This window comes from Piliocolobus tephrosceles, chromosome 5 (assembly GCF_002776525.5).
Source record: "Piliocolobus tephrosceles isolate RC106 chromosome 5, ASM277652v3, whole genome shotgun sequence".
Lineage (NCBI taxonomy): Eukaryota > Metazoa > Chordata > Mammalia > Primates > Cercopithecidae > Piliocolobus > Piliocolobus tephrosceles.
In genome coordinates this window covers 125,905,044-125,917,775 of record NC_045438.1, presented here as the reverse complement: position 1 = coordinate 125,917,775, position 12,732 = coordinate 125,905,044, and the positions used below count along the sequence as shown (strand labels likewise).

The 12,732-nt window shown below is 50.8% G+C and overlaps 1 protein-coding gene across 4 annotated transcripts; it reads left to right on the top strand.

Annotated features, from left to right (window-relative positions):
- The first annotated feature begins 824 nt into the window (after positions 1 to 824).
- Positions 825 to 10,899, top strand: PTCRA (pre T cell antigen receptor alpha). 4 transcript variants are annotated; one of them, XM_023213062.1, is made up of 5 exons: positions 825 to 954; positions 7,277 to 7,319; positions 8,227 to 8,429; positions 9,311 to 9,355; positions 10,353 to 10,899. In XM_023213062.1, the coding sequence occupies exons 1-5, from the start codon at positions 900 to 902 to the stop codon at positions 10,772 to 10,774; spliced, it is 768 nt and encodes a 255-aa protein (XP_023068830.1). In that variant the 5' UTR covers positions 825 to 899; the 3' UTR covers positions 10,775 to 10,899. The 4 variants fall into 4 exon arrangements, with proteins under 4 accessions (XP_023068830.1, XP_023068829.1, XP_023068831.1 ...); XM_023213061.1 differs by lacking the exon at positions 7,277 to 7,319 and having other exon boundaries at positions 8,109 to 8,429; XM_023213060.1 differs by lacking the exon at positions 7,277 to 7,319 and having other exon boundaries at positions 900 to 954; positions 8,109 to 8,429; positions 9,311 to 9,353; positions 10,306 to 10,774.
- The last annotated feature ends 1,833 nt before the right edge of the window (positions 10,900 to 12,732 follow it).

Sequence of the window (12,732 nt, the reverse complement as noted above, 5' to 3'; positions counted from 1 at the left end):
AAATAAATAAATAAATAAATAAATAAATAAATAAATAAATAAATAAAAAGGAGGGTTGTAACAACATGGCAAAAAGTTTACTGGGCATCTCTTTTTTTTTTTTTTTTGAGACAGAGTCTCGCTCTGTCACCCAGGCTGGAGTGCAGTGGTGTGATCTCGGCTCACTGCAACCTCTGCCTCCCAGGTTCACGCCATTCTCCTGCCTCAGCCTCCTGAGTAGCTGGGACTACAGGCGCCCGCCACTACGCCCGGCTAATTTTTTTGTATTTTTAGTAGAGACGGGGTTTCAACATGTTAGCCAGGATGGTCTCGATCTCCTGACCTCATGATCCACCCGCCTCGGCCTCCCAAAGTGCTGGGATTACAGGTGTGAGCCACCGCGCCCGGCCCTGGGCATCTTTTTGCCTATAATAAAGCCAACCATCTAAAAACAGTTCAAGCCCTGGCTCTGGTACCTGTCAGCTGTGTGGCCCTGGGCTGGTCCCTCACTCTCTGTAAGCCTCAGTTGCCTCACCTGTGAAATGTATCTCATAGTGGTTGAGTGGATCAAGTGAAGGGCTGTATGTCAAGCCCCTGTCAAGCCACCTGGTACTCTGTGTCCTATGGATGGTAGCTGCCCTGAAGCAGGGCTTTGCAGACTGAAGTGCTCTCTCTTCAGAGGAAGTGCAGGTGTCCATCTCCTGGTGTGGGAGAGGCATCCTGTGCTCCCTGGCCTATGAGACAGGATTGGGTTTGGGGGGCCAGGGCAGGAGGAGGGGCCTGTCACCAGGGGAAACGGCCCATGGTGGAGCAGCTGAGGTGCAGCTGGGCCTGTGGCCTAGAAGGCAGTCTTGTGGGTGCCTCCTCCCCCAGCCACAACTCAGGTCTGCAGCTGGGTCCTGCCTCCTTCCGAGTGGGCCATGGCCGGGACATGGCTATTTCTCCTGGCCCTTGGGTGTCCAACCCTACCCACAGGTGAGCCCCATCTTTGCATTCCTCTCTGTTCCTCCTCAGTCTGCCCAAGCCCATTCCCTCACTCTGGACCTCCCTGGGTATTGATGGGCTGCAGGGAGGCAGGACAAGAGCCATTTAGGGACCTCTGGGGAGGGTATCACCCACTGTACTCTTCCCATTGTACTCTTCCTCCCAGCCACCTTGCTCTGGGGCTCCCACGTCCTCCTGCCCTGGAGCCCACAGTGTTGGTAGGGGGGCTGCACCTCTTAAAGGTATAGAGAAATGAGAACAAACTGGATGGGCATCCATAGAAGGTGGGGTTAGGGTAACCAGGGTGTGTGATGTGATATGCAATGATGGGATATGGGGAACAGTGTGAGGTCCTGTCCTGTCCTTCTTGCCCTCAGGGTGCCTGCCCTAGTTCAATAGGACTCAGGGTGTCTCAGGTTCACTCCCAGCTTGCCCTTATCAATGGGCTCAGGGTAGGTCCCAAGGCCTCTTCCCAGGGTATTTACCCCCACCCTCCCATGATCAAGGCTGGAGCCAAAGGACTCATGTCTTGAGGGGAAAATTCCAGCTTCATCTAGAAGCATGTGCATGTGTGTGGTGAGGGAAGGTCCATAATTTTTGAGTCAGGGGGGTCTCCTTGATCTAAAGCTGGCCCCAAGTATCTCACAGGCACTCCTTCATTAGGGAGATAAACCACACCTATGTGGAACACAGGGCGCCCATGGCAGGAGGCCTGAGCTCGGGAAGGAAGTAACCAGGGTAAGCAGGAACAATCCTGGGAGGCTTCATGGAAGAAATGGAAGCCGAACTCAACTTGGGGAATGTCTCTATCTGTGTAACTGAAAAGGCTCTGGAGGGTTTTGTTTTTGTTTTTGTTTTTGTTTTTTTTGAGACAGAGTCTCACACTGTTGCCCAGGCTGGAGTGCAATGGTGCGATCTTGGCTCGCGGCAACCTCTGCCTCCTGGGTTCAAACGATTCTCCTGCCTCAGCCTCCCGAGTAGCTGGGATTACAGGCACCCACCACCACACCCGGCTAATTTTTTGTATTTTTAGTAGAGATAGGGTTTCACTATGTTGGCCAGGCTGGTCTTGAACTCCTGACCTCATGATCTGCCCACCTTGGCCTCCCAAAGTGCTGGGATTATAGGCGTGAGCCACCGTGCCCAGCCCATTATATTATTCTTATTATTATTTGCTTGTTTTTTTTTTTTAAAGACAGAATTCACTCTGTTGCCCAGACTGGAGTGCAGTGGCACGATCTCAACTCACTGCATCCTCTGCCTCCCAGGTTCAAGCAGTTCTCCTGCCTCAACTTCCCAAGTAGCTGGGATTACAGCCACCCGCCACTATGCCCAGCTAGTTTTTGTATTTTTAGTGGAGACAGGGGTTCACCATATTGGCCAGGCTGGTCCCGAACTCCAGACTTCAAGTGATTCACCTGACTCAGCCTCCCAAAGTGCTGGGATTACAGGCATGAGCCACTAAGCCCGACCTAACCCCATGATATTGATGAGACCACTGGGACTCAGAAGAAATCTTCCTTCAACCTAAATAAATAAATAAATAATGAAAACAAAACAAAACAAACAAAAATACTCAGAAAATTGGCTGGGCACAGTGGCTTACGCCTGTAATCCCAGCAATTTGGGAGGCCAAGGTAGGCAGACCACTTGAGGTCAGGAGTTTGAGACAAGCCTGGCTAACATGGTGAAACCCCATCTCTACGAAAAATACAAAAATTAGCTGGGCATGGTGGCAGATGCCTGTAATCCAGCTTCAGGAGTCTGAGGCAGGAGAAATGCTTGAACCCAGGAGGAGGAGGTTGCACTGAGGCAAGATCCCGCCACTGCACTCCAGGCTAGGCGATAGAAATAGAATCAGTCTCAAAAGAAAGAAAGGAAGAAAGGAAGGAAGAAAGAGAAAAAGAAAAGAAAAGACTGGGCACGGTGGCTCACTCCTGCAATCCTAGCACTTTGGGAGACTGAGGCAGGTGGATCACGAGGTCAGGAGTTCAAGACCAGCCTGGCCAAGATGGTGAAACCCCGTCTCTACTAAAAATACAAAAATTAGCCAGGCGTGGTGGTAGGCACCTGTAATCCCAGCTACCCAGGAGAATCACTTGAACCCCAGCGGGCGGAGGTTGCAGTGAGCCGACATCCCACCACTGAACTCCAGCCTGGGCGACAGAGTGGGGCTCCATCTAAAAAAATAAAAATAAAAAATAAATACAAAAAAAGGCCAGGCGTGGTGGCTCACGCCTGTAATCCCAACACTTTGGGAGGCCGAGGCAGGTGGATCACGAGGTCAGGAGATCGAGACCATCCTGGCTAACACGGTGAAAACCCTCTCTACTAAAAATACAAAAAATTGGCTGGGCCGAATGACTCATGCCTGTAATCCCAGCACTTTAGGAGGCTGAGGCGGGTGGATCGCCTAAGGTCAGGAGTTAAAGACCAGCTTGGCTAATGGTGAAACTCCATCTCTACTAAAAATACAAACAATTAGCAGGGCACAGTGAGGGGCACCTGTAATCCCAGCTACTCAGGAGGCTGAGGCAGGAGAATCACTTGTATCCGGGAGCCAGAGGTTGCAGCGAGCCACGTTTGCCATGCCATTGCATTCCAGTCTGGGCAACAAGAGTGAAATTCTGTCTCAAAAAAAAAAATACAAAAAATTAGCTGGGCATGGTGGCACATGCCTGTAGTCCCAGCTGCCCAGAAGACTGAGACAGGAGAATCGGTTGAACCCAGAAGGGGAGGTTGCAGTGAGCCAAGATCATGCCACTGCACTCCAGCCTAGGCGACAGGGTGAGACTCCATCTCAAAAAATAATACTAATAATATAATAATAATAATAATAATAATAATAATAAAAGACTCAGAAAATTAAGTGAATGAGTCAGGAGTCACACTTAGCTCTGTCTGAAGCTATGTCCTAGATGGTCCACTATGTCACATGGCAAAATCTTAGTCACCCTTCAAGGTGAGATGGTTCATGGGATTTGGAGTCACAGAGATCTGAGTTCAAATCCTGACTGGACAACTTACCATTTATGTGTTAGTAGGATAATTTTTTGTTTTGTTTTGTTTTGTTTTTGAGACGGAGTCTCACTCAGTCGCCCAGGCTGGAGTGCAGTGGTGCCATCTCGGCTCACTGCAAGCTCTGCCTCCTGGGTTCACACTGTTCTCCTGCCTCAGCCTCCCAAGTAGCTGGGACTACAGGCGCCCGCCACCATGCCCGGCTAATTATTTGTATTTTTAGTAGAGACGGGGTTTCACTGTGTTAGCCAGGATGGTCTCGATCTCCTGACCTCATGATCCGCCGGCCTATTTTTTTTTTTTTTTTTTTTTTTTGAGACGGAGTCTTGCTCTGTCGCCAGGCTGGAGTGCAGTGGCGTGATCTCGGCTCACTGCAACCTCTGCCTCCCGGGTTCAAGCAATTCTCCTGCCTCAGCCTCCTGCAACCTCTGCCTCCCAGGTTCAAGCAATTCTCTTGCCTCAGCCTCCTGAGTAGCTGGGATTACAGGCGCGTGCCACCACACCTGGCTAATTTTTTGTATTTTAGTAGAGACAGGGTTTCACCATGTTAGCCAGGATGGTCTCGATCTCCTAACCTTGTGATCCGCCCACCTCAGCCTCCCAAAGTGCTGGGAATAAAGGTGTGAGCCACTATGACTAGCCTAGGCTAATTATTTGGCTTCTAAGAAATCTTTCCTGAGGACCCTTTACCCCTACATCCTCACAAGATTCTCTGGCCTCCTTCCCTGCACTCTGGGACATTTCTTAAGTCTGGCTATACCTAATTCCCAAAAAACTCCAGGCTGGGCAACGTGGCTCATGCCTATAATCCCAGCACTTTGGGAGGCCCAGGCGTGAGGATCTCTTGTGCCCTGAAGTTCAAGACCAGCTAAGACACCATAGTGAAACCCTATTTCTACAAAAAATAAAAAATAAATTAGCCAGGTATGGTGGCACCTGCCTGTAGTCCCTGCTACTGGGAAGGCTGAGGTAGGAGGATCACCTGAACAGGAGGTCGAAGCCTCAGTGAGCCATGATCATGCCATTGCACTCTGGCCTAGGCAACAGGGAGACACTCTGTCTCAAGAAAAAAGAAAAAAAAATTGCAATGTTCAAAAATAACATTCTGGGCCAGGCGCGGTGGCTCATGTCTATAATCCCAGCACTTTGGGAGGCTGAGGTGGGAGGATCATTTGAGGTCAGTAGTTAGAGACCATCCTGGTCAACATGGTGAAACCTTGTCTCTACAAAAACTACAAAAAAAATCAGCCAGACCTGGTGGTGCACACCCATAATCCAAGTTACTTGGGAGGCTGAAGCAGGAGAATTTCTTGAACCCCAGAAGTAGAGATTGCAGTGAGCTGAGATTGTGATACTGCACTCCAGCCTGGGTAAGAGGGTGAGACTCCATCTCAAAAAATAATAATAATAATAAATAAAATTCTGTTACATATTAAGTGAGCCATCTTTGCTGAAAAGAATAAGATTGCAGCCTGGGCCTAGTGACTCATGTCCGTAATCCCAGCACTTTGGGAGGCCGAGGCGGGAGGACAGCTTGAGCCTAGGAGTTTGAGACCAGCCCGGGCAACAAAGGGAGACCCATGTCTCTACAAGTAAGGTAAAAATTAGCCGGGTGTTGTGGTGCGTGCCTGTAGTCCCAGCTACTTGGGAGGCCAGGAGGCTGAGACTCCAGTGAACTATTACCACACCACTGCAGTCCAGCCTGGATGGCAGAGCTAAACCCTGTCTCAAAATAATAATAATAATGATGATAATAAAAGATTGTGGGAAATAGGGATTATTTTGGAAAATATAGGAAAAATGTTTGTAGTACCCATATGACTTAGTTCTTAAGATTGTGAAATAATACACCTATACTTCAAATGGGTCAATTGTCTGGTATGTGGACTATATCCAAACAAAGCTTTTTTTTTTTTTTCACTCTGTCACCCAGGCTGGAGTGCAGTGACATGATCTCAGCTCACTGCAACTTTTGCCCGGGTTCAAGCAATTTTTGTGACTCAGTCTCCAGAGTAGCTGGGACTACAGGCATATGCCACCACACGCAGCTAATGTTTTTGTATTTTTAGTAGAGATGGGGTTTCACCGTGTTGGCCAGGGTGTTCTCAAACTCCTGACCTCAGGTAATCCACCCGCCTCAGCCCCACAAAGTGCTGGGATTACAAGTGTGAGCCACCACACCCAGCCTTTTTTTTTTTTTTTTTTTTTTTGAGACTGAATCTTGTGCTGTTGCCCAGGCTGGAGTGCAGTGGGATGATCTCAGCTCACTGCAGCCTCCGCCTCCTGGGTTTAAGCAACTCTCCTGCCTCAGCCTCCCAAGTAGCTTGGACTATGAGTGCACACCACCACAACCAACTAATTTTTGTATTTTTGGTAGAGATGCGGTTCCACCATGTTGGCCAGGCTGGTCTCGAACTCCTAACCTTAGGTGATCGGCCTGCCTCAGCCTCCCAAAGTGCTAGGATTACAGGTGTGAGCCACCGCGCCCAGCCAACAAAGTTTTTTTTTTTTTTTTTTTGAGACAGAGTCTTGCTCTGTCGCCAGGCTGGAGTGCAGTGGCGTGATCTAGGCTCACTACAATTTCCAATTCCCTGGTTCAAGCAATTCTCCTGCCTCAGCCTCCCGAGTAGCTGAGATTACAGGCATGCACCACCACGCCCAGCTAATTTTGTATTTTTAGTAGAGATGGAGTTTCACCATGTTGGCCAGTATTGTCTCGATCTCCTGACCTTGTGATCCGCCTGCCTCGGCGTCCCAAAATGCTAGGATTACAGGCTTGAGCCACCGCGCCCGGCCAACAAAGCTTTTTTTATTATTATTATTATTTTTAAAAAGGCTGGGTATGGTGCCTCATGCCTGTAATCCTAGCACTTTGGGAGGTGGAGGCGGGCGGATCACCTGTGGTCAGGAGTCCAAGACCAGCCTGACCAACATGGAGAAACCCAGTCTCTACTAAAAACATAAAAATAAAAACTAGCCGGGGTGGTGGCGTGGGACCTTGGGAGGCTGAGGCAGAAGAATAGCTTGAACCCAGGAGGTGGAGGTTGCAGTGAGCCGAGATTGTGCCACTGCACTTCAGCCTGGGAGGCAGAGCAAGACTCCGTCTCAAAAAACAAACAAACAAACAAAAAAACTACAGGCTACAGAAAAAGGCTGAGAATAAAAGAAAAAACACCCATGCACACTCCACCTAGATTAACAAATGTTTAACATTTTGCCATGTTTAAATCAGACTTTTAAAAAAAGAAACAAAAAGTTACAGATATATTTGAGGCCCCTTCTAATCTCATTCCAGGTCCTGTTTCCTTCCCTTCCTCACCAGAGGCTGCCACAGCAGGGTATTACAAGTATTTGTTTGCACATTTACTGTCTTTCCCATGGAACTGAGTTCCTTGAGAGCCGGAACGATGACTTATCCAATGTTGTATCTCTAGTTCCTGGCACAGAAAGGGGCTCGGATATTATAGACAAGTGGATGGAAGGAGAGGTGGGTGAATGGATAGACAGATACATAGATGAAAGGTAGAAAGAATAGATGGAGGTGGCCGGGCGCAGTGGCTCACTCTTGTAATCCCAGCACTTTGGGAGGCTGAGGTGGGTAGATCACGAGGTCAGGAGATCGAGACCATCCTGGTTAACACAGTGAAACCCCGTCTCTACTAAAAAAAAAAAAAAAAATAGCCAGGCGGGCGCAGTGGCGGGTACCTATAGTCCCAGCTACTCGGGAGACTGAGGCAGGAGAATAGTGTAAACCTGGGATGCAGAGCTTGCAGTGGGCTGAGATCACGCCACTGCACTCTAGCCTGGGCAACAGAGCGAAACTCTGTCTCAAAAAAAAAAAAGAAAAAGAAAAAGAAGGAATACATGGAGGATAGATGGCTGATAGAAGAAAGGATGGATAAATAGGTGAGTGAATGAAAGGATGGGCAGATGGAGGGAAGGAAGGGTGGCTTGATGGGAGAATGCAAGGAGGGAGGAATGGATGAGTGGCTAGAAGGACAGGTAGATGGATGGTGAATGGATGGATAGATGGAAAGACAGAAATGTAGAACCCTAGCCTACAACACAATGCTGGCCTGGGAAGCCACAAGCTGGTCTAGCACCCACAGGTGCATGCTCTCTTGCAGGTGTGGGTGGCACACCCTTTCCTTCTCTGGCCCCACCAATCACGCTACTGGCGGATGGAAAACAGCAGATGGTGGTGGTCTGCCTGGTCCTTGATGTTGCACCCCCTGGCCTTGACAGCCCCATCTGGTTCTCAGCCGGCAACGGTAGTGCACTGAATGCCTTCACCTATGGCCCTTCGCCAGCAACGGATGGCACCTGGACCAGCTTGGCCCATCTCTCCCTGCCCTCTGAGGAGCTGGCATCCTGGGAGCCTTTGGTCTGTCACACTGGGCCCGGGGCTGAGGGCCACAGCAGGAGTACACAGCCCCTGCAGCTGTCAGGTGGGGATGGAGCCTGGGCCCTTGCGGATGCTCCCTGTCCCCTTCCACACACCAGGGTATGGTTGGAGGGAGGGCAGGCTCCAGGCTGCAAAGGCATGAAGGGTGTCCAAGTGCAGAGCCTCCAGGTGAGGTGACACTTGGGCTCAGGGGAGAGTGGCCTCAGGGCCATGAATTCTGGGATTTGCAACTGCAATATCTGTTTGAAATCCAGGCTCTGCAGCACGGCTTCCAAAGATAAAAATGCCTCCTTCCACCTAGGATTCATTATACACACATAGACATATCACCCTGTGTACATGACACCCTGTAAGGACCAAACTAATTAACAAATCACTACCAGTTATTGAGCGTTGACTCTGTTCTAGGCAGTGTTCTATACACTTCACATTTATGAGACAGATCATATAATTCCCTCAATTTTACAGGCATGGGGAGGCTAAGTAACATGTCTAAAGCCAGTGATTTTTGTTTCCCCCTCCACTGTATTTTGAAACATTCAGCAATTATTATCACTGACCAGATGACTTACTTCCTCTCTGGGGATTATCTCAGTTTTGTCATCTTCCAAATGGGAATGTTTGTTAACTAAGTGCCCTGACTTCCAAAGAATGCCGTGAAGACGGTCAGTTCCTTATCTGAGAGTGCCGGGTACCCCAGCCTCCCCAGGGCACAGAACAGGGAACAATGCAAAGTGAGGGAGGTTTGGGCCCTCAGAGGACTTGCAGCAAATGGGCTCAGGGTTTCTGCTGCTGGCTCACTTGTCCATTTACCCCAATGCCTTGATACCCACGCTGTGCCAGGGCCTGGGCATAGCACTGGGGATGGCCTCCAGAGCGCATGGCCCATCCCCAAAGACTCACTCCCTTCTCCTTGGACAACAGGAGAGGCTTCTACAGCCAGGACCTGCCCCTGGGAGCCTCTCAGGGGTGAGTACTCTGGGCAAGGGGTAGGGAATAAGAGGCTGGGACCAGGACCTTGGGCCTGGGAGGTGAGGCATTCAGCTCTGGCCTAATGGGTCTTACACAGGAGGTCAGTAGGTGTCCCATGTAGAGGCTGTCATGCTAGGTTGGGGCACTGGCTAGCATGGGCCTCAGTCTACTTAGGATAAGATGAGGGTGAATCCTTTGACCTTAGCCTAATTCTTGGACATTAGTTGAGAAGCACAGGTGACAGCTAATAGAGGGGTCTTTGGAGTCCTCCTTGGGCAGCCCAGGCAGGGGGTCTCAGCATTACAGGCCGTGTAAATGGGAGGCTGTCTGGGGTGATGGAAAGAGCACTAGATGGACAGTCATGAAGTTGGGCTATGGTCCAACTCTGCTTCCTGACCAAATAGAGAATTTTGAAGCTGGGCGCGGTGGCTCACACCTGTAATCCCAGCACTTTGGGAGGCCAAGGTGGGTGGATCACGAGGTCAGGAGTTCGAGACCAGCCTGGCCAACATGGTGAAACCCTGTCTCTACTAAAAATACAAAAGTTAGCCAAGCGTGGTAGCACACGCCTGTAGTCCCAGCTACTCGGGAGGGTGAGGTAGGAGAATCACTTGAACCCAAGAGGTGGAGGTTGCAGTGAGCTGAGATCGGGCCACTGCACTCCAGCCTGGGTGACAGAGTGAGACTCCATCTCAAAAAAAAAAAAAAGAATTTTGAGCTAGTTACTCTCTGCATCAGATGCTAAGTCCTGCCTGGCCCCCACCCTTACCCCCATGATTGTTGGGGAATAAAATAAAATGAAGGCCAGGAAGGTATTTATTATTACCAGTAAGAACAGAGGCTAGACACCGGGATGGACTTTCCCTGGAGGAGGGGGGCAAAGGGGACGGGCAATGGCAAGGGCAGAGGACCAGGCCCTCTCCTCTGTGGACGTTCTCTCCTGGGGTGGGGGGCTGCGGGCTCCTGCGGGCTCCTGAGCGGTTCCTCCTCGCAGGGATGCCAGGCGGGGTGCTGTGGCTGGGGGTGCTGCGGCTGCTGCTCTTCAAGCTGCTGCTGTTTGACCTGCTCCTGACCTGCAGCCGCCTGCGCCACCCTGCGGGCCCACCGCCTTCCCCCGCAGCCGCCACCCACCTGCGAGCCCTCGGCTCCCACCGACTGTACCTGGCCACGGAGACTGGGGGACGAGAGGCCACCAGCTCACCCAGGCCCCAGCCTTGGGACCATGGCTGGAGTGACACCCCTCTGGGTTGGAAGCCTGGGAGCCCAGTCTGGGAGGAGGGGTCTTACCTCAGCAGATACCCCACCTGCCCAGCACAGGCCTGGTGCTCAAGATCTGACCTCAGGATTCCTTCCTCGAGTCTTGGAGCATTTTTTGCATGTGACCTGCCTCCTCCTCTGCAGGCTGGAGCTGCCTGAGGGCAGGGCTCTACCTCCCCCAGGCCACCCCTCCACCTCCCAGAATGGTGATCCACCCAGTTATGGGGGTTTTTAGGGAGCAGATGACTGAGAACATTAAAAAAGAACTTAAATGACATAGCAAATGAGAAATGTTTGAATTCATGTCTATCCTGGGAGGAGGGAATTTGGCACAGTTAGAAGTAGGAGACATCCAGGAAGGTTCCCTTGAGGAAGACGGCTTCTTGAGACAGAACTTGGGAACTACAGAGTGGGGCTGGGGGTTAGGGAGGCAGCTGTCCCATGGCTGTCTCCTCGCCCCATAGCAAGCGGGGAGGCCCCCTCTTCTCCTCACCCTGGCCCAACCTCTGTGAGAGATCAGGGCAGAGAGCCCAGGAACCCAGGAAGGTGGATGCTGGGTCGATGTGAACTCTTGTACAGACTCGACAGAGGTGAACAGGGCCAGGGTTTCCGGGGAACAGGATCATTTTCAATGCCAAGAGTATGAGGTATTAATTCCAAACTTACAGTTTATTAATCAATTAAGAGTCATTATTCATTTGACAAATATTCTTTGAGCATCAACCCTGAGCCAGGTACTAAAGAGGCTTGGCTTTTTTGGTTTGGTTGTTTCCTAAAGAAGATTCTTACATTGATTGAGTATGAGGCTTCCACAGTAGAGCATAACGTGTGTGTCCCCTGCTTGCCTAGTGCTGGCGGGAAATCCAGCCTTTCCCAAGGGTTGTCCGCTAGTAATCACTCCAAGAGACTCTGGGTGCTCTCATGTGAATCCACCTGTCCCTTGGGCCCCATAGGATAGTCTGCTGGATCAACCTTAGTCTTCCTTCCCCCAGGGAGGGGATGGGGAACTATGCCCCAGCACCCCAACACATGGTTTCAAGGACACCCTCAGCTTCCCTGAGCCTCTGTGCTCTCTCAGCTACTGTTCCATAAAAACTCTCATTGCCTCCTCCACTGCTCATCTCTCACCAGCCTGAAAGGAGATTCTCCCACTTGCTTTGGGGATTCTTGGGTGGTGGTGGCTGGGGGTGGGAGGGTCCCACAGCTTCTAGGGATGAATCTGTCCACCATCCCCACAAGGCATGTTCCTTCCCTGACACACAGACTGAGAGAGGGGGTGGGCAGGGGCCAAGGAGGGGCCCAGCTATAACCTCAGACTTTCTCTGGCCACTATCCCTTCCCAGCTATCCGGCCAGATGCTGAGCCCAGGCCTCTCAATCTCCACTGTCAGGCTGGCTTAATCTTATTTCCCAGGAGGGCTTCTGAACTGAGGTGAATCAAGGGCCATGGCCAAGCTCTGAGCCTATCCAAGGTTATTATTTTATTTTATTTTTTGAGACAGGGTCTAACTCTGTTCCTCAGGCTGGAGTGCAGTGGTGCAATCTCGACTCACTGCAATCTCTGCCTCCCGGATTCCAGCAATTCTCCCACCTCAGCCTCTCGAGTAGCTGGGACTACAGGCACATGCCACCATGCCTGGCTCATTTTTGTATTTTTTGGCAGAGACAGCGTTTCCTCATGTTGGCCAGGCTGGTCTTGAACTTCTGACCTCAAGTGATCTGCCTGCTTCAGCCTCCTGAAGTGCTGGGATTACGAGTGTGAGCCACCGTGCCCAGCTTGAGCCTACCCAAGTCTTATTAAGCCTAGAAAACATGGAGGACCTCAGGACGGTGTCCTGATCTTGTACACTGCGAAATGCCACATGCCACAGCCTCTGCCTATCCAAAGTGCCTTGTTACCAACACAGTTGTTTTGGACAAGAAAAAGAGGTCAGAAAGTGACAAGACCTGGGCCTCAGTGCTCTGAAGTCTTCATAAACTAGCATAAATATCCAACCTCTAGGAAGGAAACAAGAAGGTGGCCGGGCGCGGTGGCTCAAGCCTGTAATCCCAGCACTTTGGGAGGCCGAGACGGGCGGATCACGAGGTCAGGAGATCGAGACCATCCTGGCTAACACG